This window comes from Condylostylus longicornis, unplaced genomic scaffold (genome assembly GCF_029603195.1).
Source record: "Condylostylus longicornis isolate FDR11 unplaced genomic scaffold, ASM2960319v2 ptg000028l, whole genome shotgun sequence".
NCBI classification, from domain to species: domain Eukaryota; kingdom Metazoa; phylum Arthropoda; class Insecta; order Diptera; family Dolichopodidae; genus Condylostylus; species Condylostylus longicornis.
Window position 1 is genome coordinate 2,002,734 of NW_026577997.1, and position 26,122 is coordinate 2,028,855.

Consider the following 26,122-nt stretch of genomic DNA (forward strand, 5'->3'; position numbering starts at 1 on the left):
AGAATTTCAAATAACAACTGTTATACAAAACATTTGAATACAACAACAATTATGACATTTTTGCTGTCATATTTTAAAATGTCATTTTTTTCCTTTTGACGTTTTAAACAACTTTCTTTTTATTGAATTTCACTTTAGCTCATTAACATTGTAGTCGAGTCAAAAGAGGTTTTATAACTTTTTTTTTTCTTTTTAAAAAAAATTTCAAGTGTATTTTCAATAAAAACAGCAAAATAAAAAAAAATTGAATTGTAAACGAAAATAAAATTACATACACAAAATGTTTCGGTCTGTTGCATGTGAAATTCCGATTTTATTAAGAAACGTCCAAAAAGTAAATATATATACACAACGTTTAAATTCATCAAAGTTTTCATTTTTCGGTTTTTTACAGACTGGTGCTAAAGTAGCTGCAAATAATTATGCAACCGAGGCGACTGCTGAATTAAAAGTGAGTAAAATGAACAAAAGTCCATGTTCAAAGGAATTTTGAGTGTGTGTTTTTTGTTTTTGTAATTTTAATGTGGAAATTGGTTAAATATTTAAAAAAAAAAATCCTAAAAAATGTTTTTTAAATTGATTACAAAATAAAATGTAAGGTTATGTATGGCATGATGAAAAAAAAAATTTTTATATAAGTATGTATAATGTATGTATATGCCCACATAACCGTACTAATAGTATTTACTTTGTACTATATATACAACAATATGTGTATGTGTTGTTATTGTAACAGTAAGATAACGCTAGTTACATGCATAAAATAAAAAATTGTTCCAAGGACATTATCTGTATAATATCTTGTAATATGTGTAACCTACTTGTGTAGTTTTTGTTTTTGTAAACAATGTTTTAAAATGCTCTGAAAGATCTTAGAATTAAAACTCTTATAAAATTAAGTGAATTTAGAAAAAAATAATATGATATCAATATTAAAAAAAAAAATCTATTTTAGTTATAAGTGTAATAAATTTTTTTTTTATTGACAAAATCTAAAATTATCCACATGTATAACAATAAAGAAAAAAGAAGAAAAATAAATAAATTTCGCAGTTGACGTCACACCGGCTGTGTATATATAATACATTTCATATAATATATGTTTTTGACAGTATAACAATTTCTCAATTCAATAATAAAAGTCAACATTTAATACAAAATCAGCTGTGATTGTTGTGTCTTAACAATTTTTTTTTTGTTTCTTTTAATTTTTTTACCTACAATTTAACATAATTATGAAAAGCATGTTTATTTTAATTAAATAATTTTTAAAAAATTAATTATACATAGTTATAAAATATTTGTGGGGTGATATTTTCTAATTACTCTCTCTCCATAACAGCAAATAATTATAACAGTGCTGTAGTGCATATATATGGCCTCATATATGTTTTTGAAAAAAATAGAAAAAAAAACAAAACAAAATAGAAGAAGAAAGCTTATCATGAGTTAAAATCATTACTTAAAAGTGCTGCAGTGTTGTGATTATAGTTAGTGGAATTATAATTTTTTTTTCGATAATGTTGGAATTTAAAATTAGCAGGAATACATTTGCGTGACACAAAATAATTTATAATTGTTTAAGCACAACCATGTGTCACAAATTAGAAATGGAAAGCAAGACAATAATCGCGTATTACTTAATTATGTATCTATTTACTAGTGTTATATTAAGACAGAATTTTAATTCTAACACTTATTTAAATTATTGCAGATGGTATTAATTTAAACGTTCATAGTTATTTAAGTACGTACTCATATAAAATTAGTTTCTATCCACACAAAAAATTCAAATAAAGTTTTGTGACTAACATATGGTTAAAATATTTATATTTTTGATGCTAGTGATATCGTAAGTAAGTAGATTCTACCTGCATATTCGGTACATAATGACACCTGATTTTCAGTGGATTTCAAGAAGTGTTCTTCCTTATAGCAAAAACATTTTACAACAATCCTGCTTTGCCTTATATTACCAAGCATGTACGTACCTTGGTATATTCCCTAATCACTTGTCACTTGACTCTTCGTTTAAAAGTTTTCCACTTACTTATATTTGACGAAACAATAACAAATCTGTTTTGTTTCAAATACTTTCTGGTATTATTCTAGTACTTATTAAAATTAATTTTTCAATAACATGCCGCCAATAAAAAAAAACAAAACCACGTGATTTTCAATTCTATACTTAGAATATTTTGTGACAAAAAAACGTTTTTATGTAAAGCAGCAACTATAGTATAAATACCAAATTCCTTCATGCGCAATTTAAGTCAGAATATATTAAGTTCTATAAATATACGACATAGGTAGATAGGTAGATATACCAATATAATAGAGAATAATGAAGAAGTAAATTGCTATATACTTTTATCTACCTCACAATATTTTACCCCACACAAATTTGCAGATTTTTAAAGTTGAATGGAAAGGAATGTATAGTACTCGTAAGTAGGTGTGTAATATTTATTAAAAATTAGTTGATACTACTAGGTTGTGTGTAGAAAAATTGGTTGTATAATTCGGTGTTATGTAGGTACTTTATCAAGGAAATTATTGTAGCTATTTATATGTAAATATATTTGTATTATAAACCAGGTTGGTTTGGAAAGATGTGGATAATTGTCGGGAATAGTAAAATTGTCATATAAGTAAATTTTTTGTTTTTATAAACCTATTAAAAAAATGCAGTCCAATCTATTTTTCTATTGATTAAATTTAATGAACTTCTTATCTAACTAATAATATAACCAGTCTAAGTTGTAGCCTTTAAATAAAATAAGTATAAATAGGTAGCTGCCTTATATACATATAATGTTACAAATAATATTCTCATTCATTATCACGCCAGAAAAAGCGATTAAATAATTATAATTTTCAAGTAGAACCACTTGTAAATTTGTTATGCTTATCAAATTATCGGAAATTGTTGTGGTTTGTGTTATCAGTACAAAAATTAACAATGATTTATAATTGCCTCATTGATGTGTCTGCCATAAGCATCAATAAATAACTATGTGTATACTCAAAAGAAGGTGGTATATAGCTAGCAAGTTTAACAAAATCGTATTTTATGAAAGCAAGTATTGAAACTGAATAATAATTTTATCTGTTTTACCTATCTATGGCTAAAAATTTAATAAGGGAGCTCAATATTTATGAGCATAATATATGTAGTTTTTTTTAAACCGGAAATGAAATACTTCTATTCAAATATAAAATTTGTCATTTAAATTTCTAAAAATCACCTTTTTCTCCCTCATGATATTAGATTTGCTTTAATAAATTTGATATTTTTGGAATAAATTCTTCAAAAGTTTTTGGAAATTTATCAGCTCTTGGGGGTCCTTTATTAATTCCACTCCATAAAACCTCCGGATGCATTCTAGCATTTTGTGAAAAACTTACTTCAAATGATTCAGGTCTTGGAACAATTTGACCATACATATTCTTTACTATAACAAAGTTCCATTCTGGGAATCTTTCTTGTACAAATGATAAAAGTTCATTGGCCTTTTCTTTAAAAACAAAACAATCATCAGCATATTCAATATAAATGATAGCACGACTTTTATCAAAAACTGAATCATCTGCCCAATTAATTTTTTTTTTTATTTTTTTTGGCATTTTTATCAACAAAAATTATTAAGAATTTCAATATTACATTTGATTATTAATACTATGGGCGCTGAATTCAAATAAATTTTTAAAAATTTTTTTATTACAAAAACCTACTTAGCCAATAAAAAATAAATATGAAAGCATTAAACTAATTTTAATATACATTATTTATTTGACTATATATTCAAGCCGTTTAAGTTACATAGACTCGACAGTGGACCTGCATCATCAACTACAGTAACAAAAGAAGATGCTATTAAATATTATACACAAATGCAAACCATTCGGCGTATTGAAACAGCTGCCGGTAATTTGTACAAAGAAAAAATTATTAGAGGTTTCTGCCATTTATATTCCGGCCAAGAAGCTTGTGCTGTTGGTATGAAAATATTTTGCAAAAAAACAAATTATTCCTTATACTTAACATTAAGTAATCAACTTCAAAATAATTTTTAATAAGGCATGAAAGCTGCAATGAAACCACAAGATAACATAATTTCTGCCTATCGTGTTCATGGTTGGACATATTTAATGGGTGTATCACCATTAGGTGTTTTAGCTGAATTGACTGGACGTCAAAGTGGCTGTGCTCGTGGTAAAGGTGGTTCTATGCATATGTACGCACCAAACTTCTACGGTGGTAATGGAATTGTAGGAGCTCAAGTAAGTTATTTTTTTTTTAAATGAAATTATTACGGTTAAATTATAATTGAATCTTCTGTCTATGATAATATGATTTATAAAAAAAAAAATTTACACAGGTACCGTTAGGCGCTGGTGTAGCATTAGCTTGTAAATATAAAGAAAATGGTGGTGTTTGCTTAGCTTTATATGGTGATGGTGCCGCAAATCAAGGTCAAGTTTTTGAAGCTTATAATATGGCATATTTATGGAAATTGCCATGCATTTTTGTTTGTGAAAACAATGGATATGGTAAATTTAAGAAAAAAGCAAAAGAAATTATTTCTGTATTTACTAAGTAACTTTTCAATTTTTTGTTTATTTCGAATTAAAATAGGTATGGGTACAAGTGCTGAACGTGCTGCTTCAAATACCGATTATTATACACGTGGTGACGCACTGCCAGGTATTTGGGTTGATGGTATGGATGTACTATCAGTTAGAACAGCATTCCAATTTGCTATTGATTATGCTGTTAAAAATGGTCCACTTGTTATGGAAGTATTTACATACCGTTATTCTGGACACTCAATGTCCGATCCAGGTACAAGTTATCGTACCAGAGAAGAAATTCAAGAAGTAAGACAAAAGCGTGATCCAATCACGTCGTTTAAAGATAGAATCATAAATGAATTTGGTTTAGTAACGGCTGATGAACTTAAAGTAATAGAAAATATTTTTATTTTGATTTTGTTTTAATTTTATTTTCGAATTGTTTTTTTTTTTCTTTCTTTTACAAAATAAATATATAGGCTGTTGATAACACTGTACGAAAAGAAGTAGATGAAGCAACCAATAAAGCTAAAAGCGATAAAGAAATCCCATTAGAAGAACTTTGGACCGATGTTTATTCAAATAATCTTGATCCAAAAATTCGAGGCACCATTGGTTTTAATTTAGCTCATATTCACAAGAATAAAGGTGTAAATCATTGATTTAATCGAAAATAGTTAAATTAAAATAAAAATGAAATTGTTGCGAGATAAAAGTTTTAACTTTTAAAAAGAATTTTTTTTTGTGCAAAAATAATGTTAAAACTTATGATTTATTTTTGTCTTCTATTTAAATGCTTCTATTTGGAAAATTGTAAATTATTATATTAATTAAAAATAATGTATTTAAGTGAAAAAAATAACGATTTTAAAAATTTCTCAAAAAATCACTTGTAGAAATCGAAAACATACCTACCTACTCTTATTTAAGAAAAAATCAAATTGAATACAATTAGGAACCAAAAGTGATACAACTATAAAATTGTACATAAATAACCATAACTCAACAATAAAATAAAATTTTACAAAATAAAAGAAAATAAATTGTAACATAAATTTTGAAAAAAATTAGTTGAACTTTTTAATTATTTTAAATTTTTATTTAAAAACAAAAAAAAATAATTTATGCAATAAAAATAGTTTTTTCTTTCCATAAATCAAACATTTACTCATTCATTTAAGGCAAATATTTTTAAAGCATAAAATGTGGAATCCCTTAATTTTTAGGAAAGTAATATTAATATATACTGTTGCCCTATAAAGGCTTGCTTAAAAATCTAGCCGAAAAAATTTTCGTAGAATTGCCGACTTACGACACGAATGACCTTTTAAATGGATTAAAACTGTAAATTTTAAGATTACCTAGCGTAATTGACATTATGGCCTTGTGAAGTCACAACTGAATTAATTAATTCATTTAGATTGAAAAGGGAGCATTTACAAATTATATATACGGAATGAATTGGGAATTCTTGATGTACTCTTGCAGCTCTATTTAAACATTTATCAATATTAAAAAATCCTACTATCTACGATACCTACGATTTTTGTAACAATGTAAAGGACGAAAATCAGACGTAAAGTGTAATCAGGTGAGATATAATAAAGTATTTTTCATCACATTATTGTATTTATTTTTGAGATTCTATTTATATTTTTATTTCAAATTATTTAAAGTTTTCATTTTTAAATAGAAAAATGTAATCAATCTTTATTAAAAAGAACACAGAAAAACATTCAAAAGTCTGTTTAATTTTATTTTATTAAGTTTTATCATTTTTTTAATATCCTTTTTTTTAAAACATTGAGATTATTATTATGTAAAAGCTATAATTTTTCTTGAAATAATTTTATTTTACATTTTTAAAAGTAATTGTGCAATATTACAATTATATTTTTACAATTAATAATAATTTTAATTGATAATAAGTAAGATAATAAGATTTTCTTAAATAAAATTTTTAAAATAATAAAAATTTTTATATATTAAAAATGACAATGATTAATTTTAAAGGCAAAAAACGTACATTATTAAAAATATTGAGTAAAAATTTATTTTATTTAAAATATTATCTTATATTTTAATTTAATATATTAAAGGATATAGTTATAGGAATATTTACAACAATATATTTTAAATATCATACTTTCAATTCAATTATTATTACAAATTAATTTTAATTAAAAAAATTGTTTTGTTTTAATAATATGCTTTCTTTTCTAATCTATTTTGAACACAGAAAACTAATTTATAAATTTTATATTCTTAATTGACTTGTTTTTACATTAAATTGTCTAGTTTATGTACTAAATATAATTAAATTTTATAAAATTACTGAATTACTGAAATTTTTTACAATTTTGTTCAACAAAATATATAGAGCCCATAGTTAAATCTTTTACATACTAGAATCTGTTTGGAATCAAAATATTTACTTTTTATAATTTTTCATGATATTAAAATTATTTATATATTTATTTACATTGCATGTATAATATTATAACTAGATATTTGGGAATTAAAAATATTCATACAATTAGAATTCATTTAAGTATTATTATTAAAATAATCATTACATAAACTTATTTACATTATTTAAATTTTTATAAACTATTAAATTTAATAAAATATCTCCTATTACATAAATAAATGCATGTTTGTGTATTAATCACTAAGCTTTAATGTTTAAGTTTAATAATAATAGAACAACAATATCAATTTGTTTTGTTATTCTTATAATATGATTAAAAGATAAAGAATAAGCAAATACTTTAAAATTAAGTAAAAACTCTTAAACTTAAAATATTATTGAATTTTACAAAAAAAAAAAAAAAAATCAATTAAAATTTTAAAGATTAATACTTTAATTGTTGCGGCAGTAAGACAAAAAATTACCCAAGTAAACTTAAAATTAACAATAATTATGTATGTTCTTCGTATTCAAATTTGTAACCCATTAAAATTTGGTTGAATTCGAGTAATTTTAAGTTGACCAAATGAAAGTGTGAAAAATGTCCCTGAAAAAATTTTACTTTATTATTTTTTTTTAGAAAAAAATCATACTGTTGTGCTTTCGTAAAATTCTAGGTAATTTTACAAAAATGTTAAAATAAAATTCAAAAAGTGAAATTTTTATTTGAATTTAGGATTAATTTTTTTAAGAATAATTTGGAATAGTTTAAACTTGATTTATCCGCAACCAGTAACTCTGACTAAAATAACTTTACTTAATGTCTACGTATAAATAAAAAAATGTACTAAAATAAGAGAGAATATGAAGAATTTTATTGTTAAATAATTTTTTTAATTAAAATAAATGTAATTAATTATAGTAAACTATTTTAAAATGGCCATTAATTATGCAATAATAAATGTAAACTACTTTAGAAATGCATGCAAATGCTTTCTAGAGTAGCTTATTCTTAGATAATTCTAGTTATGGGAAACCTGAATATTGCTGGTTTATTACTATATCTAGGGTTTATAATTATAATACCAAAGGAGGTTTCAAACATAAAAGCACCAACTTAATTTTAAAAAATTCGTTTCTTCAAATTACATTGTGTTTAGGTCTTTAAAAAGTGAGTATACAATGTGCTAACAAATATATTAATGATATAAATCTAAATTACTTAAATATACGTACATATTAATGAAATTATATGGTAGCAATTTAAAACTTATCACACACTGACTACTATATAGAACTTAAAAGATAAAATTTAAAATAAATTATTTAAGGTGTTTATATTTAAATGATTTCAAGGTTGTACAAGGTTTTAACATTGTTTTGCTCATATTTTTATTAAATAACAATTTTTACATATCGAAATTTCAATGTCAATAATCATTTTTAATTTAATAATTTTGGAATTATATATAAATATAAATTCCAATAACCCTTTTCCAATTCCAATTTTTTATTAATTAAATTATTACAATAATTTTTTTTTCATTAACTATGTTTATACCCTTGTATAATCTTATAATAAACCTATAAATATCTATACAATACAATAAGTATAATGAGTACTATAAATAAACAAAAATGCATACATTATTAAATTTGGAAAAAAAAACAGATGGTTATGGTAACAAATTTTTGTTATTATATGATTAAGAAGTATAAATTGTATGATCAGCTAATGTTGACATACTTTTTTGTTTATTCGATGACGATGATGCTGTTGATGATGCACGAAATGTAAGTTCTCTTAACAATTTTTTTGATGTTTTCCTATAATCTTCTGATAGACCACAATATAATATTAAATTTATAGCTGAATTAATATCAACTAATGTATTTAATATAATAGCTAAAAAATATGCCAATTCTGAACTTAATATATTTGTAAAATATAAAAATATCACATAAATAGCCCATGGTATTTGACATAATAAAAATACAACAACAATACTAATTAAAACAATTGTAATTTTATTTTCTTGTGAAATGGTTTTGATTTCATTGGCATTTTTCTAAAACAAAAAAAAATATTAAAGAAGACAATTAAATACAAGTATAATTAATTTTATTTTGATTAAATTATTATAGTTACCTTTAATCCAGAATCTGATCTTGATATTGGAACTTGAGTTAATTTTTCTCTTAATTTAGATGCTTCATGTACAATATGTATTAGTAATGAATTAAATACAATTAAGACAATAAGTGGTATTAAAACAAATATTATTGTTACAACAATAGAATAAATTTGTACATATGTTGTATTAAATCGTAGATCGGTTTCTTCTGTTTTATAATAATCGATCTGAAATTAAAAGAAATAGATTTTGATTTTTATTCAAACAAAAAGTTGAATTGCAATATTTAAGCAACATTAGGGCTTATTCATAGTAATTTTCATTAGGGCTTATTCATAGTAATATTAATCTAGTAATTTTCAAAATATTCGTAATATTCGATATTAAAAAAACTAAGAAAAATAAACAGTAAATATTAATAACCTCAAATAATTTATATAAATAAAACTACGGCAGGCTAGTCACCTACCTAGTTAAACTCTATGACGCTATGAAACTATTGCATGAGAAATCATGCACTAGCCCTATGCTCCTTCTAGGAGTGAACAAAGGAAAAAAAAAAAAAAAAGGGCTTATTCTGAGTATCGAATAGTCTGAGTATCGAATATTACTATTCTGAGTAACTAATTGACAATTATCGTAAAAAGTTCGATATTTTTATTGTAAGCACAAATCAATTGATACAAATGATTCGTGTCTATAATAGTTTTTGATATTTTTACGATAAATATCACTAAAAATAAGCTCCTTTATTTAATACTCAAAATGTACATCACATTAAATTTTCATTAATAACATTGTCCAGAATTTTCATTGGAAAAGAGTACATAATATTTGTGGTATACGAGTGAAATAAGAAATCAAAACTTATCGATTCAACATTTTAAAATCATAAATTCTATATTTGTGTCACGTAGTTAATTAAAAATACTTCTAACCCACAGTATACGCTAATATAATACTTGCATTTGATGTAATCGCTCACCTTTTTGCAATTTTCCACATCATTTTGATTTAATTCAAAAGTTCTATTATTTTCTGCATCATTACAAATAAATTTTGTTGTTGTACTTGTATCATTTATATTACGTGCCAATTCTATTCTCTCTGGCTGTGAAGTCTCAAGACATGCTAATTCTTGATCACAATAATTACCAGTTTTTGAATTATATCCTTTAGTTTTATGTACAAACTTAAATTCAAATGGTTTTGCTATTGTACCAAGAATACAAAATAGGAATAAAGCTGAAAAAAAAAACGATAAAATAAAAATTAAAAAAATGATTTTAAACAGTAATCATAAAATTATTTTATTCCTAAAGTTTGAAAATTTTTAATAATTTCAATTTAACTTCAATTATGATTTAATTTTTTGACTTACCAATTATAACACGTTTAGCAATTGTTTCTGTACAATAACGTTGCCTATGTATTGGATATCGTACTGCTATATACCGTTCAATTGTAAAACTTACTGTTATACTAATTGATATATAAGCTGAAAATATATTAATTAATATAATAAATTAGAATTAATAAAAAGAATTTCCAAATATTCCAATAATGTTTATATTGAATAAAGAAAAAATTTTAGACTTACAGAATGCTTCTTTTAGCCAAACAATTGTACCATAAGAATAAAAGTATATCGCAACATAAAAATGAGAAAAACGTTGATAATTAAAAAGTTCCGAAAGTGAAAAGAATAAATAAAAGAAATCTGCAAATGCTAAGGCTGTCAAATAGATATTTGTCGATGATCGCATATGTTTCCTGAAAAGAGAAAAAAAATGGAAATTATTAAAAATATTATTTAAAAAATAATTTTTTTCGTTTCAGTTTTAGAGAAATAAAACTATTGGGTCCTGAGTTAAAAAAAAATTGCATTATTTGTAAAATAAATTCGTCCAACAAGTTATAGGGAGGAATTTTAATTCATGAAATTCAATTGATGGCCCATTTTCCCTGTTTTACTGTTTTGCCCTAAAATCAACATTTAACATTATAAACGAAATGGAAATTGTACTAGATCATTTTCGAAAATGTATTCTAAGTACATAAAACCTTATTTTTTTCATATTTTTTTTCAATTTTAAAGAATATTTCAACTGAAATTTGAACAATAGAAATAAAATTGAATAAAATTGAAGTAAAAAAAAAAAAGTTTTTTTTTTTAGTGATGTAGAACAAAAAATCAACCAACTTTTTAATTAATAAATTTTACGGTAAAAATAGTTTTTTTTTTTTATTTTATTAAAAAAATAATTTTGTAACTGCAGTTTAATTAACATTTTTTTCATTTCTATTCATTGCTTAAATTAATTAATGTTGTTACATAAAGAGAAAACAAAAAAAAAGAGCAGCGAGTAATTCTGGGTAATAGAACTTTTATCGGGGGATCGTGAGCGATTTTTTTTAAATTAAGTACTTATATAATTTTGTTATTCGTCCTCCTATATCAGGGAAATTTTAATAATTAAATGTAAAATTATTTGAATGAGTTCTCTATTAAGACGTTAAAGTGGTGATAGTAATTAATTTGATGCATGGTTCTACCCAAATATTTTATTTAGGTTGAAACTTTCTTAACTACCACCATACCACATTGTGTAAACTCGTATTTATAGGTTCTTTTCTAGGCGGTATTCTTCTTGTAATTTTATTTTGTACCCTAATTTCTCGGAAGGTTTTTTTATCTTAATCCCCTCTATTATGTATATCGGTATCGGCCGATAAACGATAATTTATCGGCAAAATTTTGTGTTTGTATTACCAACATTGTTTATCGGTAAATTTTATCGGCGTCGGGAAAGCTTTTTTTCCCTGTATAGGAAACGTATTAGCTGGTATTATGAAAGCGATAAATTGTCGGATTTTCCCCGATTTAAAAGCGGGTACAAATTTTTAGACGACAGATTTTTTTTTTTGTAAAATCTTCATTTTATCAAGGAAACTGGTGTAATTAATTGCTTTTTTAAAATGTAAGCATTTTTTCTAAATTATTTTCTTTCAAAATGTTATTCATATATTTTATTTAGGAGTAGAAAAAATGGAAGAGGACTTAAACCTGGCAAGGAATGATAATCTGAAATTCTGGATAAATCTAAAAAATGTGTACATATTATATAAATAATAAAATAAAATAGGTACATAAACATACATTTTGTTGTCTAAATCCAATGGATTAGTTGAACCTCTTATACATATGTCGTCTTTGAATAGCTTGCGTTTCTTCACTTACTACCGTTTCTTCACTTTCAAAATATAATGCACGCGACGTTTTCCCGATATATGTATGTATATTTTTATTTTACAAATTTAACAGAAAATAATTTGCTTACAACAACTTTTTAGCACATCAAAACCAAATTCAAAATAATTTTTAAAATTTTTTGAAAATAACTTTTGAAAGAAAACAAATGTCATTAGAAAAAAAAAACTTTTTCTCCAATTTACAAAAACAAAAATTTATATGAAAAAGCTTCTTTTAATCGGTTGAAATATTTTTATCGGTATCGGTTCATAATACAGAAGAAACCTAAAACCGATTAGAACTGCCGATAATATGTCGGCCGATACCGATGTTCATAATAGAGGGGAATATTCTTAATCTATTAATATTTATCTTATTTACGAAAATACCCGCAAAATATATACATAGTTGAATTTTACAGTCAGAATTCGGTCAGAATTTATTTTAATGCTAATACTTAAATACCCTGTTAATCTTATATATACGAGCACAAATACGTAAGTATGCACATTACTTTGATTATTCTTTAGTTTATGCTTCAGTTATGTGTTACATTTCCAAATAATTGTTATAATACTCGTTAAATTATTAATGAATCGCTAAGTTAATATTTTATTTAACAATAAAATAACAAGTTATGCTTAAATATTTTAAGTATTATGTACCGCGCCTACTTCTAAGAATTGTGGTCAGAAATTAACATACATAAACGTAGACTTTAAACAAATTTATGTACTTTGCAGGCTATTACTTTGGTATTAGAAATTCAAGTTTTAAAATTAATATCTAAATTATCTTAACTCTATTATTTTGTTGTATGGCATGCAAAATTACTTAACCAATATTTGAACTTTTAACTATATATGTATATAAAGTAATATTAAAATATTAAAGTAAAAAACTTTTTAATTGTTATGAAACGGCGCTAGGGGGAAACCCATACTTTTTTTCAAACACATACCTATATTTACTTGTGTCAGTATTTGAATATTGTTTTCTGAGTATTATGCAAATTACTTATATTACTCTTTTCATACTAACAAAAACCTGAAGTTTACATTTCTACGTACGTTAAATGTTAATTAATATTTTGGTATGTAGTTAAAATTTAAAAATTTTATGTGATTTTCAAATATTAAAGATGAGCTTTTACAATATTAGTTGAAATTGAAAAAGAATTGGTGATTACTCATAATTTGATGAGATTTTGTAAATAAACAATTTTAAATATATGTACTTATAAGTCTATAAAATAATAATTATATCTAAGAATCACTTAATTAGCTTGTTCAAGAATAAAAAATAAAATGAATATTTTGTTAAAAAATACAGTAGAATCTAGTTAAAGCTTAAAGAAATTTAAAATATTGAAAATTTGAGAAGAATTTCATCTTATTTATTGTTATTATCCGCGAAATCACAGGAATCTTTCCGATCCAATTAAGAGAGTAGTTGATTCTTTTGCTGTCCGCTTCGAAAAGAAAACGACCCTTTATACGTATACTCATGAAGTATTCAATATTTCTTAATTTTGATTACAGTATTTTTCATATGTAGAGAAAACCGCGACAGAGATGCTACAAATGTAGTAACATTTATAAACTTCTATTAAATTAAAAAAAAAATTCATATTTTAAGCGTAAAATAATCATAATTTAATTTGGGGGCGTATTTTTTACTACTTACTTATGTAACAAAGTTGACAATTTAATTATCATTTTCTTTTTATAATACTAAACAACATTAATATTAACATATGGCAATGAAATATTTAAATTTTCAAATAAAATGCCATTAATTAAATGAACACTTAATTCAATCATATTCATCTATGCGCATTCATGTTCGATTTGAAAATGATGTAAGTTGTAAGTATATATGCAAGTATTTTCAAATGTAATGATAAATATCTTAACTATTTCATTTAATTTTAGATATTAGAATTTAAATAAATATTAATAAAAATTATTATCGCAGACTTCTGTTACATCAATTGTATCATTTTTAATACTGCACCCTTTAAACATATGTAGAAGTTTAGGAAGTCATTGATATTTTGTATTGATGTCAACTATTCTATGAAAGCTATGCGTTTTTGATGACAACATTAATTAGAATTGTTATTAAATTAAGAAAATTTTCATTTAAAATCGTTTAATTAATAAATGTTCATTTAAATTTTGAATTTGAAGAAATGGAGAAGCACATATGAACAATTTATGAAATAATTTAAATAATTTTAATTAAATAACTAACGAAAATAATTCAATAACGATTACAGTCCTTTGATAGTAGAATTGAGAGCAGTGCTACATATAAGTACGTATATATTTTTGAAAACCAAAGCTACAGGTTGCTATTAAATTAGATTTGTTCAGTAACTACTTGCTTCGTCTGTCAAAAAGTGAAACTGTAAAATATTAGCAAACCAATATCAACAAATTGTGAATTATTCTCAGAGAAAGAATTAAAGAAGAAAAAAATTTCTTATAGTGTTTAATAGCATTTAATTTGTAGCCATACAAAAAGAATTCGTCATACAATATTCACACTATTTCTGTGTTGTAATTGAAAATTTCTAAGTATAATCGTAATTATCAACGTGTTGAGTATTAATGAGCAGAACTATATACAATAAAATTCATTGTTTTTAATATTTTCAATTACAAAAACGAAATCATTACCAAAGACTATGGTTTTGCTTTGATTATTTCAAATTCCGATAGAAATATTAATTTAATCTATTTGAAAAGCGTACAGAGCTTTTAAAATCAAAATATATAAATGAAATTTTATATATGTACTATAAACATTTACATAAAATATATGGGATGTTTCTGGCTCTTTAAAGACGATTAAAAAGAAAGAAAATCTCTATGAAGTGTTCTTAATAACTTGTCTGTAAAGGTTACTGACGCCTTTGGTATAGTGATTCAATTAAATTATTACTTGACTGGTACAAGATACCAATGAATCAAGTATGATACATGTGGTATGAAGACTTTTGTTGTCTTTATTCAGATAAATTTAAGAAAGGAAAACATTTTTGTGATAAATAAATTATGCGAAAATGGAGGATATCAATTACACTTTAAGTACATTGGATTATCTATTAAAAATAAAGAATTTCAGATTTGAAATTATGAGTGTTCAATGAATAATACTTGAATAATATTGTGCAAGTAGATGTAGGAAAGTACTTGTTTCTTGTAAAGAAATACTTTCCTACACGTTCGCTTTGCCTTAATGTGTCGAAAGCACATTCAATTACACGAAAACTGCATAAAGGGTGCTGTTCCATTCCACAATTATATCTTCATGTTGTAAAATTTTCTCTTATCACTTGTAGTCATTTTCTTAATTCTTCTACATATTAACCTGCGTGAGTTGCCAGGTTCGTATGACTGCCTATTAATAATTGTTTATATATTTTCCTTGTTCAATAACAGCCCATGTTTTATCTCAACAAAAACTTTTTTTCCATTTTCCTTCCCATTTCAACAGTGATATATTTTTTCTTCTCATATCTGATGGTTCCCAATATTTCTTCACAGGATTTAACTTCTAAAATTTAATCATCTACTTTAACTAAATTTGGATATCATTAAAATTTAATTTCTTTGAGATGGCAAACTACGGAAATATCAAAATTTTAAAAAAGTGCTTATCACTTTGCTTATCCCACACTTCTGTTCAATATTGAAACTATTATGACGTGTAGCGAATTGACGCAACTATTATCAAATTTATTATACAAGTCAAAACCTACTCATTTTGTAGGAGAATTTGAACCATGGCATATCTGAGAATTTTTCCAAATAAAACGCGATTTATAATTAATTTTTTTCTTTTTGTTGCTGATAAGTGCTCATAAAATTACAAATTTATTTCTAAACTTTTAAGTAAAGCTTCATTGTATTCACAAATTTCATATTTTTCGCAATCCTATTAATCTAAAAAGAAATTCAGAGTAAGAAAATTATTTTTTTTAATGAAATTTAAAAATCAAATCAAGTGATATGAATTTGAAATTAAGAAAATCAAAGTTTGCTGAATCTTTTGTATGTTATACAGGCCGTTTTATTTATAAATTTTGGAGTTTTTCATTGTCATTAAGTATTTTAAGGTTAAATATTTTAAGGTTACGGCTTATGTGCCATTTAATGGCAATAAAATTTCATGCGCGTTACCATTTGTGATGAAAAAATTTGGAAATTTAAATATAACCAAATTATTAAGCATGTGTAAATTAGTTTGCAATAGATTTTCAATATTTTCGAATATCAATACAATGTCAACGTTTTGCTACATACTCGAACAACTCTAACTACTCGTATTTTAAGCAAATCGTATTTCTTTGATATACGCTGCAATTTACGCTACGTTATGAATTTTTTGTTTTTTAAATAAACCCTTCTGAGTTATCTTCATCTGCAATTAAATGGATTTTGCAATTCTATAACCGCTACAAATCCGCCACATTTTATATTTTTTTTAACAAATTTAATACTGCCTGTTTTTGTTAAGCGCTAGAGTATTGTTCCACGCTGCGATTGTTGACATAAAACTATTTGTTTATTTTGTCTAAACCGCGTAATTCAACTATTCCAATACATTATTAATGAATTAACATGATTTAAAAAAAGACATTAAAATTATCTTAATGTTTTTATCATTTAACATACAAAGATACACAAGTATACCAATAAACAACATCTTAGAATCCGCAAAAAAAAAGAATCTGAATTCTTATTTACTAATTATAAATTCAAATTTTGTATGAATATTGAATTCTAATAAAGCCAAACACGCTGAGCTTTTGAAACGAAATTGGAGTTTTTTTTAAATATGTAATTATAAATACAGCCTGTCCATTCATATTATAATGTTTAACATATTGTATTGCACTGCCTAAGGTACTAAAATATCGCGGTACTGGTTAAAGAAAAAACAAAGAGTTTGGGGATGGTCTAGAACGGAATAGGAATTATGTATATGTTATGATGTTAAGAATTATTCTTGATAAGAATGCCAGAGTCAAATACATAGCACAAACTCGCGACAGCTTTTTTGCCTTTCAATCTTAAATGAAGAAAATTTTAAGTTTCCTATAGTTAACTGTTATATTATACTTAGTTATATTTCTAAATAAGCATTATATTATTAGTTATTGTTTTGCGTAGGAAATTTTATATTGTGTATTTTCAGCAGAAATTTGATCTAAAAGCAAATAATCACTAAAAAAAAATACTAAATTCCTAAGAAACATACTCAAATAAATAAAAATGTACACCAATTATAAAACTAAACATAATGTAAACGTAAGTATGTGTAGGTACACGTATGTGTATAAGGGAATGACCACATATTGTTATGCTCCGGTTTAAAACATACTAATTAATACTGTAATTTAATGGATCATCGAAGAATAATGACGCAACAGTAAGAATAGCTTTTTTATAATTAAAACTTCTTGTTATGGAATTCATTAATGACAAAAAGTTGAAAATAATTCTGGGGCAAGAAATTTAATGACGTTATTAATTTAATTAATACTATAAGAGTACGCCAACCAGATTACTTTCATGACGTCATTTCCAGTATATTTTCACTATTTTCCCCTATACATGTGAAGTTTTTATGTTAATTTTATATTTACGTACCGTCATTTGTATAACTCTTACGTTAGAAAACTGAACGAAGTCTTTTGAATCGAAAAATAATTTTCTCAGTAAGCGAAAGAATAGAGCGAACCGAATTGTGGCAAAGTACAAAGGTTTTTTTGGGATAAAAGTCGTGTATTATACTTAAACTATACTTACTTAACATTATATACACGTATTTGATATGATTAAATTAAATGGTAAATTAAATGTATTGAAAATACTTCCTGATAGTCAAATTCCCAAAAAAATATTTTGAAATTTTCTGTCAAAATTCAATTAATACTTATTTAATTAAATGTGTTATAAATCAGAGATATTTTGTCATATCATTAACATGCTAAATACATAATATTAAATGTACAAAAAAAAATCTAAATTTTCTGATTAAAAAATGTTTTATGGCGTAATCTCTGGTTTTAGTTCACGTAATTTATAATTCATAATGTAGAACAAATACAATTATTGTTCTTTAGAAACAATAAACTCATTTACAGTATAACAATAATTAAATAAATAAATATAATAATAATAATTCACTAGTATAACAAGATCATAATTTAAATTTCACTAGATAAGTAATAATTCTTTTATTTTTTGTGCTTTGTGTTCTAAATACAAAATTTTTTTCGATGATAGCCTATAGGTTCCGTTTATAAGTTCCGGCAAATCAATTTAATTATCTTAGTTTCATTCAGAAATACAACGTTTTATAACAGTGTTTGTGAGAGGGATGAAAACTTTCACATAAGTACTTAATATTAATTATAACAATTTTTTTATAATTGAAAATTAGGTACAGGTACATACAATAACGTGCTTTGGGGATTTCCTTTAATAAATTATTTTCTTAAAAGTTTTTCATTAATTTTTTATTTTCTGTTGTATCAAATCAACAATACACTAAGCTCAATTTTAATTGCATTAAGAAAAATGAATTATTTTTAAATCTCTTCATATGTACTTACTGAATTAAGCTGTGTATCACATAATACAATAAAATGGAGTTGCCTTTTGGACCTAGTTAGGTAAAGTACTTATTAATGCTGCATACAGGATTTGTAAATTAAATTCTCTGCAGGTATTTAATTATAATGTTCATTTGTAAGTTAAAAATTTATACAACTACTCAGTGAGTTGAATACGAAAAATGAATAAGAAAAATTTTAATTATCAAATATGTTACCTACGTATGTACATATATGGATAGTGTACCTACAAATCTACTTTACAACAGCAGCACAATACTGGTGTGACTACATATTATTTAAGTTTATGTATAAATTTTTTACCTATAAACTAATTGTATGCAAGAAAATCTTGGTCTGCAAACACTTACAGTACATTTTCAATGGTAGTATTCAATAAGAATTTAAACTGCGATAACTACTCGTAATATGGTAAGAGTTTAAAAATAAATCCTTCAACTTATACGAGTATAATATTGTCTTTGTCTACCCAGACTCTAAAGGTACTCAAGAGTTCAGTTTTGTTTTCCTATTTTTGTATATATTTGTATGAATATTTTTAAATCATAAACTTACCTTGTAAATATGATCATATTGAAAATATTTGCTAAACAACCAAGTATACATATTGTTGGATTAATTGCAGTTACCATAATTTGGCGAAAATTTTGCAGTGAATCTTCTGTCAACATTTTGTTAACTTGATTTTTTTTGTAAGCACTCACAATACCAAAAAGTTCAAAACAAAACTAGGTACTTAAAATATACCAGAAGAATAAGATTTAACAAATTTTAAATTTTTTAGTGCTTTTAAGTACTTTAGTAGATAAAACCACTATAAATTTTTAATAACTTGATTTTTTTCTTTTCAAAATTAAATATTTTCAAATTTGAATTTTTATCACCTCTCTAATAAATGCAGGCATTTTTATATTTTACACCTAACTGTACAAACATACATACATATACTCCTATTATATTTAAAACACCCAGTTTTTAATAGTAACTAGTTGATAATTTTAACTAGTATACGAGTACAAGTTTACACAAATATTCACAAAAACATTACATTCTTTGATAGCATAAATTCAAATAAGAAGGTAAACTACATAAGTAGATATGTAGGTACTAAACACTTTACAACACTGCATTTGATTTCTACCACAAAATTTCTTAAAACCTTATAGGGAAGTAAATTAAAAATTTCACTTAAATAATTTCGAATAACTAGAAGCGAATAATTAGCGCGAACTCTTCTTTATTTTTTCAATTATTCAACCGAACCGACTAAATCGTTAAACTACCAATCCTATACTAAAAATTAAACTTCAACTTGAAAAATTATAAACATCGCGTTCCTACATATGTTTGGTACTTGGTATGGTACTATTAAGTCAATGATATTCCCCTATATAATAGAACTTGAGAATACATATACAAACATACAAATATATTTATTAAAATATTTTTTTAAATACAAGCGTTCGCAAAGGCTATTAATGATGACTGTATAATAATAATATTTATATGAAACTTAGCAAGATAGTATAAACAGTAGAGTCTGTTTTAAATGTAACTCAACAAAATGTAGGAAAGAGATAAGTTTTTTAACGAAGTTTAAAATATTTTACTAGAGTTTTTTAATTTGGGGATAAAACACGTTCTTTTTGTTAAATCATAATTTATTGAGTAAAATATTTCATGATCGGAATTGCACGACATTTTTATATGCGATAATTCAGCATGTATTTGGTAATTTCTAGTAAACACAGTGGAGCAGTGTTATTTAGCTTTTGAATTTTAATCGGTAAATTTATAGGGCCAAATTACATTTAGGTTATTAAAGTAGGAAGTTTAGAAATTTAAAATACATAATTTGAAAAAATTGGGCTTTGAACACGGGGTGATTATAAATGGATGATATAAATTTGAAGCCAAAATAATTATTCTTTTAGATAGCTTTCAATGCTTAAAATTCATGGATATTACCAAAAATATAAAAAATGATAACATAGTGTTAAAATTAATGAGATTTTACTGTGCATAAACTACAGTATAGAAAATACAATATGTAGCTGATGTGTATTTAATACATAATGCTCATATATTGTAATGTGGCTTTAACCACCGATATATCCACTACCATTATAAATAGTTTTATGTTCCGGGAATCAAAACAAAAACAAGAAAATGAGATACAAACTCGTGTATTAACAAACAAACAAACATTCAAAAAAGTAAATAATAAAAAAAAAAAAAACCAAAACAAAAATAAAACTTCAAAAAAAAAGAAGAATTCCACATGAATGAGAAGAAAAACCGGTTTTGACCATTGATTGACTGACGAAAAAAAATATGAAACACAAGTTTCATACAATTCACACAATACAAACACAATATTTATTGCGAGTTTTAAATGAGAGAACAAGAGAAAATAAAAGTAAATGATAGTTTTGTAATTATTGTTTACATTTTATTGAATTTTTTACTATTTTCAGAAGGGTGTGTTACTGTAGTTAACAAGTTTTAATTAACAACTGCAGTTGTAGAAGACAACGGGGAATCTATAGAGAATGAGCCTTTGTTCAGAGTTAAGGTACCCATTTCGCATTTCCAAATCCTCTTGCATAAAAGTCTCATAAGAGCTCTGACAAATAAAACACACTGGAGCAATACTTAAGTCGGAAAATAGCCCCTGATAGAGGCTTCTATTAAAACAGTTGAATACATTACAATCTAGATTTTATCTTTAGCTACCTGCAATTTCGTAAATGCAATTCTAAATAGGGAAAAAACGTAAAAAGCAAGTTGATATTTCGCTTGTGCCTTCAATATTTAAAAAAATACTAACTCCACACCCTGTACTCCGTGACTTCTTTGAATTTTTATACAGTAGAATTCCATTCAAAATAAATTTTATAATTCATAAAATTATGGGAATTTTTTTAATTACTATTACTTTTTATAATATTATATTTCAGTATGTTTGTAATATTCTGGTTTTAACTACGTATATACATACTGACTACTGTATAATTAACACACAACATACATACATACATACATATGTACGCGTTTATAAGAATAGTTAAAGGAACAGTGGAATGTAAGCGGGACATTATTTAAAGTAGACCAATTTAACAGTAATTAAATATAAAGCTAAAAATTATTAAGTATACATAATGGACGAAGCAAATTAATTAATAAATTAATAATTATTGTAAATATTTTTACAGCTAGTCATACAAATAAATAAGAAAATGGTTTGTTTTGCTAATAAAAAATTATGTTCAATAAATTTCGCTTTTGAGAGAATTTAAGTTTCTGAGAAAAAAAATGTAATGGATATATTAAATTTATATGTACATATAATATGTAAATATCCTCACACATCTGTGTTAACATGTGCATGTATGTAAATGAGTGCACGAATTAAGAAATATACACAATACAATTCCCGAAGTCCATCACATTACAAAACACGTTCCATATTAAGTTACATTCACAATAATTATTAAGGCTTAACACATTGGGAATAATTTCAATATGAAAAAATTTTAATGAGGTTTTGTTTGGTGCAACAGAATTCACGAACATTTATAATAATATGTTGAAGAAAACCCTAACTACAACTCAAAATCCAAATTCAAAAAAATTTTATTTAAACTATTACTAAACCTTCGGATAAGCTTTAGTAACTAAAATTAAGGACTATCAAAATTACATTTTCAAAATTTTTTAATTAAACGTTCCTTATTATTTTGCAGCATATTCAATGCACACATATGCGCTTATAAACTGCATGACAAGGAATTGTTGAAGTTAATACTGTAGGAGAGCCAACACTATATTTTTGAATCAACAATACTATTCTTGACATTTTTCTGTTTATACATTGGTTTGTAGTCAAAATTCTTGGTTTTGCTTTTGTTTGCTGATGATGTTATAATTTTATCCCATATGGCCACTAAATACGTATACGTATATATTTATATAAGTACACACTTACATAGTAATATAAATTATTGTCACGTTATTAAGTTTTTTTTATGTACGTTTAGCATTTATTTATTTATCATTACGTCCTTTCGCAATAAACCAAACCATAATGTTAAGATACATACATACATAATTACATACCTTTTGTGTACATAATAATGTCAGATATTTATGAATCATAATTTTAATTTTAGCTCAATATTTTTAGTTACTTAATAATACAATATTTATTATGAAAGCATATAAAGAAAAATTGCTGGAATAAAAGGCAAGACGAAGTCGTGTCTACATAAGAACATAAAAAATCAGAGTGAAATTATAAAAAATATTGTGTTCCAGAAATCAATTAAAATTTGTTTATGTGCAAAAATGGGTGCTATAAATTATGCTCTACATCTCTTGATAATTAATGTGAATGGAAAATGTTTTGCCGTAGAAGAAAATGCAAAAAATACTGCAGAAGATATGGTGGGTACAATTTTTAAATATTGCTCAAAGAATATCGCTTTTTTAGGTTTCCTTAGTTAGCATCAATGTGTATGGGACTTATTCCTTACAAAGTTCTTCTTTTAAAATTTTAAGAAATGCGCAAATTGAACTCGATGTCCTACCTGAAAATGAAAGTTTGCATATGAATGTACATAAATTGATTAAAAATATGGCAATAAAAATAAATATTTTGCTATTGCGTTTGCTACTCCAAATTGAAATATTAAAAGTATTTCTAATTTTATACACGTTTTCTTTCAAATATGAAATATGTACATATATATGTATACCCATAATTATATGTATATGGCTACAAATCTTTAATATAATCGAAGTTAATATTTAAAATTGAAATAATCGAAGCTATTTTAACCTGTTTTCAAAAGAAAAATACAAAATTACTGATCAACGTCACTTTAATAACAAAAACTTTTATTCGGCATTATCTGAAAGCTAATCAAAAGAAAGGCTGACGATTAATTTTAAAATTTAATTTACATAGTCATGGTTGAGCCAAATTAGAAACAGGTATACATATTAAATATTTGTTTTTATACATACATATATTAAGAAGATTTACTATATTATGAATCATTAATATTTAAATTGACTGCAGCAGTTTAAATTTTTAATAAGATATGTTTGAATTAGTTTAAATCTTTTAAGGAAAATGCTGACCATATTGCAACTATTATAAGAGCTAAAACGTTGTTGCTTAGTTCTGTCTAAAATATTACTTCTTCATGATAAGTTCAACTAGTTTCTAAAATGTACCCAAAATATTTATATATCAAAATGTATCATAAGTGTGCTGAATCGTCTTTTCAATCGCACTCAAATTAAATTGTGCTCTAACTATTTAACTTATGATACTTAGATTAGAACATAAAAATCACATACGTATATACATATGAAATCTTGATTAACATGAAAGTTAAGAAGCTTATTTACTAAGTTTACTACACAATAAAAATTTTAATTTCTATGAATACCAAATTTTCCATCTAATATGATTCTGATTTAAATCATTACTGAAAAAAAATATGTAAAAAAAAACAAATAAATCTTGTAGTATAGTTTCGATTGCATACTTTCAGGATAAAGCAAAATATGAATAAAAATTTAATTTTCATATTTTTTTCTTTAAATTTAATTTTACTTGTATGCAGATTATGTCAGGCTACATTTTACATAAAAAAAATAAAATTTTTTTCTTCATAAAATAAACTTAACAATTAATTTTAATTCAATACAGATTTTATATTTTGATTTCAAATTTAAATCAAAATAACAAAATTATAATTTTCTAAATTTAAGTATGTATTAAAAACTCTTTTTTAGGTAAGCTTCTTGCTAAAAGTTTAATCCTTTTAATAAATAAATTTTTTATTTTTTAATTTTTTTTAATTTAGAAATGAAACTACGCATTTTTATTTTATTTTTGTAATCCTAAAATAAAATAAAATAATGAAAAGAAATTCAGAAATTTTAATTTTTTATAATAATAATTCTTTCAACAAGGAAATTAGAAAAAAAATTCAAATCAAGGATATTCAAGAAGGAAAAAACATATGAACATATCTATGTATTTATTTTTGTATATTAGAACACATAATGAAAATGCGAATTGAAAAGTATAGCATTCATTGAATTAGGATACGTTTTTCGTTGTTTTTTGAAATTTTCTTTAACTTATTAATGCTGCACAAAATTGTATTTTATTTGGGAAATCCTTGGAATGTTCAAATAGAGTAAAGGTTTTAACTGAATAATTTGTCTTATTTTCTAAAAATCTTGTATTTATAAGCATTTCCAGGAAAACTATCAATAATTGCTTTGCATTAAACATTAAAAAAATTAACGCTTCTTTTGTAGCAGTAAAAAGTTTTTCAATTATAAAAATAAAATTACCATTATTTATTAGTAATCTAGACTCTAAATTGTTTTTATAATTCTAAAAAATCAGAATTAAAATGAATTTCTTTAGATTTTTTTTTTTAAATTTTATAACTGCCATTCGAATTTCTTCCATAAATAAAAGCTCATCTCAGAATAGAATTAAAAATGCAATGTTCTGTAAAGTACACATACTCAGTCAATTCAGTATTAAGTTCATATTGAATTTTTCGAAATATCATTTAATAATAATTCGCTCACACTAAAACTATGCTTTTTTCTAAATTATAGTTTTTAGAATCATTAGATTCATTGCAATATAAAACAATATGACTTTTATTTATAGTTCTATTGAAAGCCAATAATATGTTGTTCAACATAAATTTAAAAAGAGAAACATGTGCAATATTTGTTTCCAAGATATTTCCATGGCATTTTCCAGAATAGAATTTTAATTAAATTTTTCCTTTAACAAATCATTGTTATTTTTGGTCTGTATAAATTGTGTAGCATACGGAACAACATACATATATTATAATGTTAAGAACTCTTATTTTTATAAAATAATGTCTTAGATTATGTTATACAAATGTTATTTAATTGCCTATACATACGAAATATGTAAATATATTTCATATAATTAGTTTAAGTAATTATAACTACATATACAATATGAGGAAAATAAACAAAGTTCTCTTATATAATTTTCTATGTTTATGTACTTTATTTATATA

The 26,122-nt window shown here is 24.3% G+C and overlaps 3 protein-coding genes across 3 annotated transcripts; 1 reads left to right on the forward strand and 2 right to left on the reverse strand.

The window, feature by feature from the left end:
• Nucleotides 1-130: 130 nt before the first annotated feature.
• On the forward strand, nucleotides 131-5,712 carry LOC129607660 (pyruvate dehydrogenase E1 component subunit alpha, mitochondrial-like). The gene is made up of 7 exons (XM_055518799.1): nucleotides 131-334; nucleotides 395-451; nucleotides 3,811-4,000; nucleotides 4,082-4,284; nucleotides 4,383-4,554; nucleotides 4,640-4,965; nucleotides 5,055-5,712. The coding sequence occupies exons 1-7, from the start codon at nucleotides 281-283 to the stop codon at nucleotides 5,235-5,237; spliced, it is 1,185 nt and encodes a 394-aa protein (XP_055374774.1). The 5' UTR covers nucleotides 131-280; the 3' UTR covers nucleotides 5,238-5,712.
• LOC129607661 (selenoprotein BthD) lies at nucleotides 460-3,803 on the reverse strand. Its single transcript, XM_055518800.1, has one exon. The coding sequence runs from the start codon at nucleotides 3,625-3,627 to the stop codon at nucleotides 3,268-3,270; it is 360 nt and encodes a 119-aa protein (XP_055374775.1). The 5' UTR covers nucleotides 3,628-3,803; the 3' UTR covers nucleotides 460-3,267.
• A 2,860-nt stretch (nucleotides 5,713-8,572) lies between the features above and the next one.
• Nucleotides 8,573-20,299, reverse strand: LOC129607740 (thyrotropin-releasing hormone receptor-like). Its single transcript, XM_055518914.1, has 6 exons — nucleotides 19,581-20,299; nucleotides 10,721-10,893; nucleotides 10,502-10,618; nucleotides 10,106-10,365; nucleotides 9,135-9,347; nucleotides 8,573-9,054 (listed from the first exon to the last, which is right to left on the reverse strand). Exons 1-6 carry the CDS (start codon nucleotides 19,694-19,696, stop codon nucleotides 8,692-8,694), a joined length of 1,242 nt encoding a protein of 413 aa, XP_055374889.1. The 5' UTR covers nucleotides 19,697-20,299; the 3' UTR covers nucleotides 8,573-8,691.
• Between the last annotated feature and the right edge of the window lie 5,823 nt (nucleotides 20,300-26,122).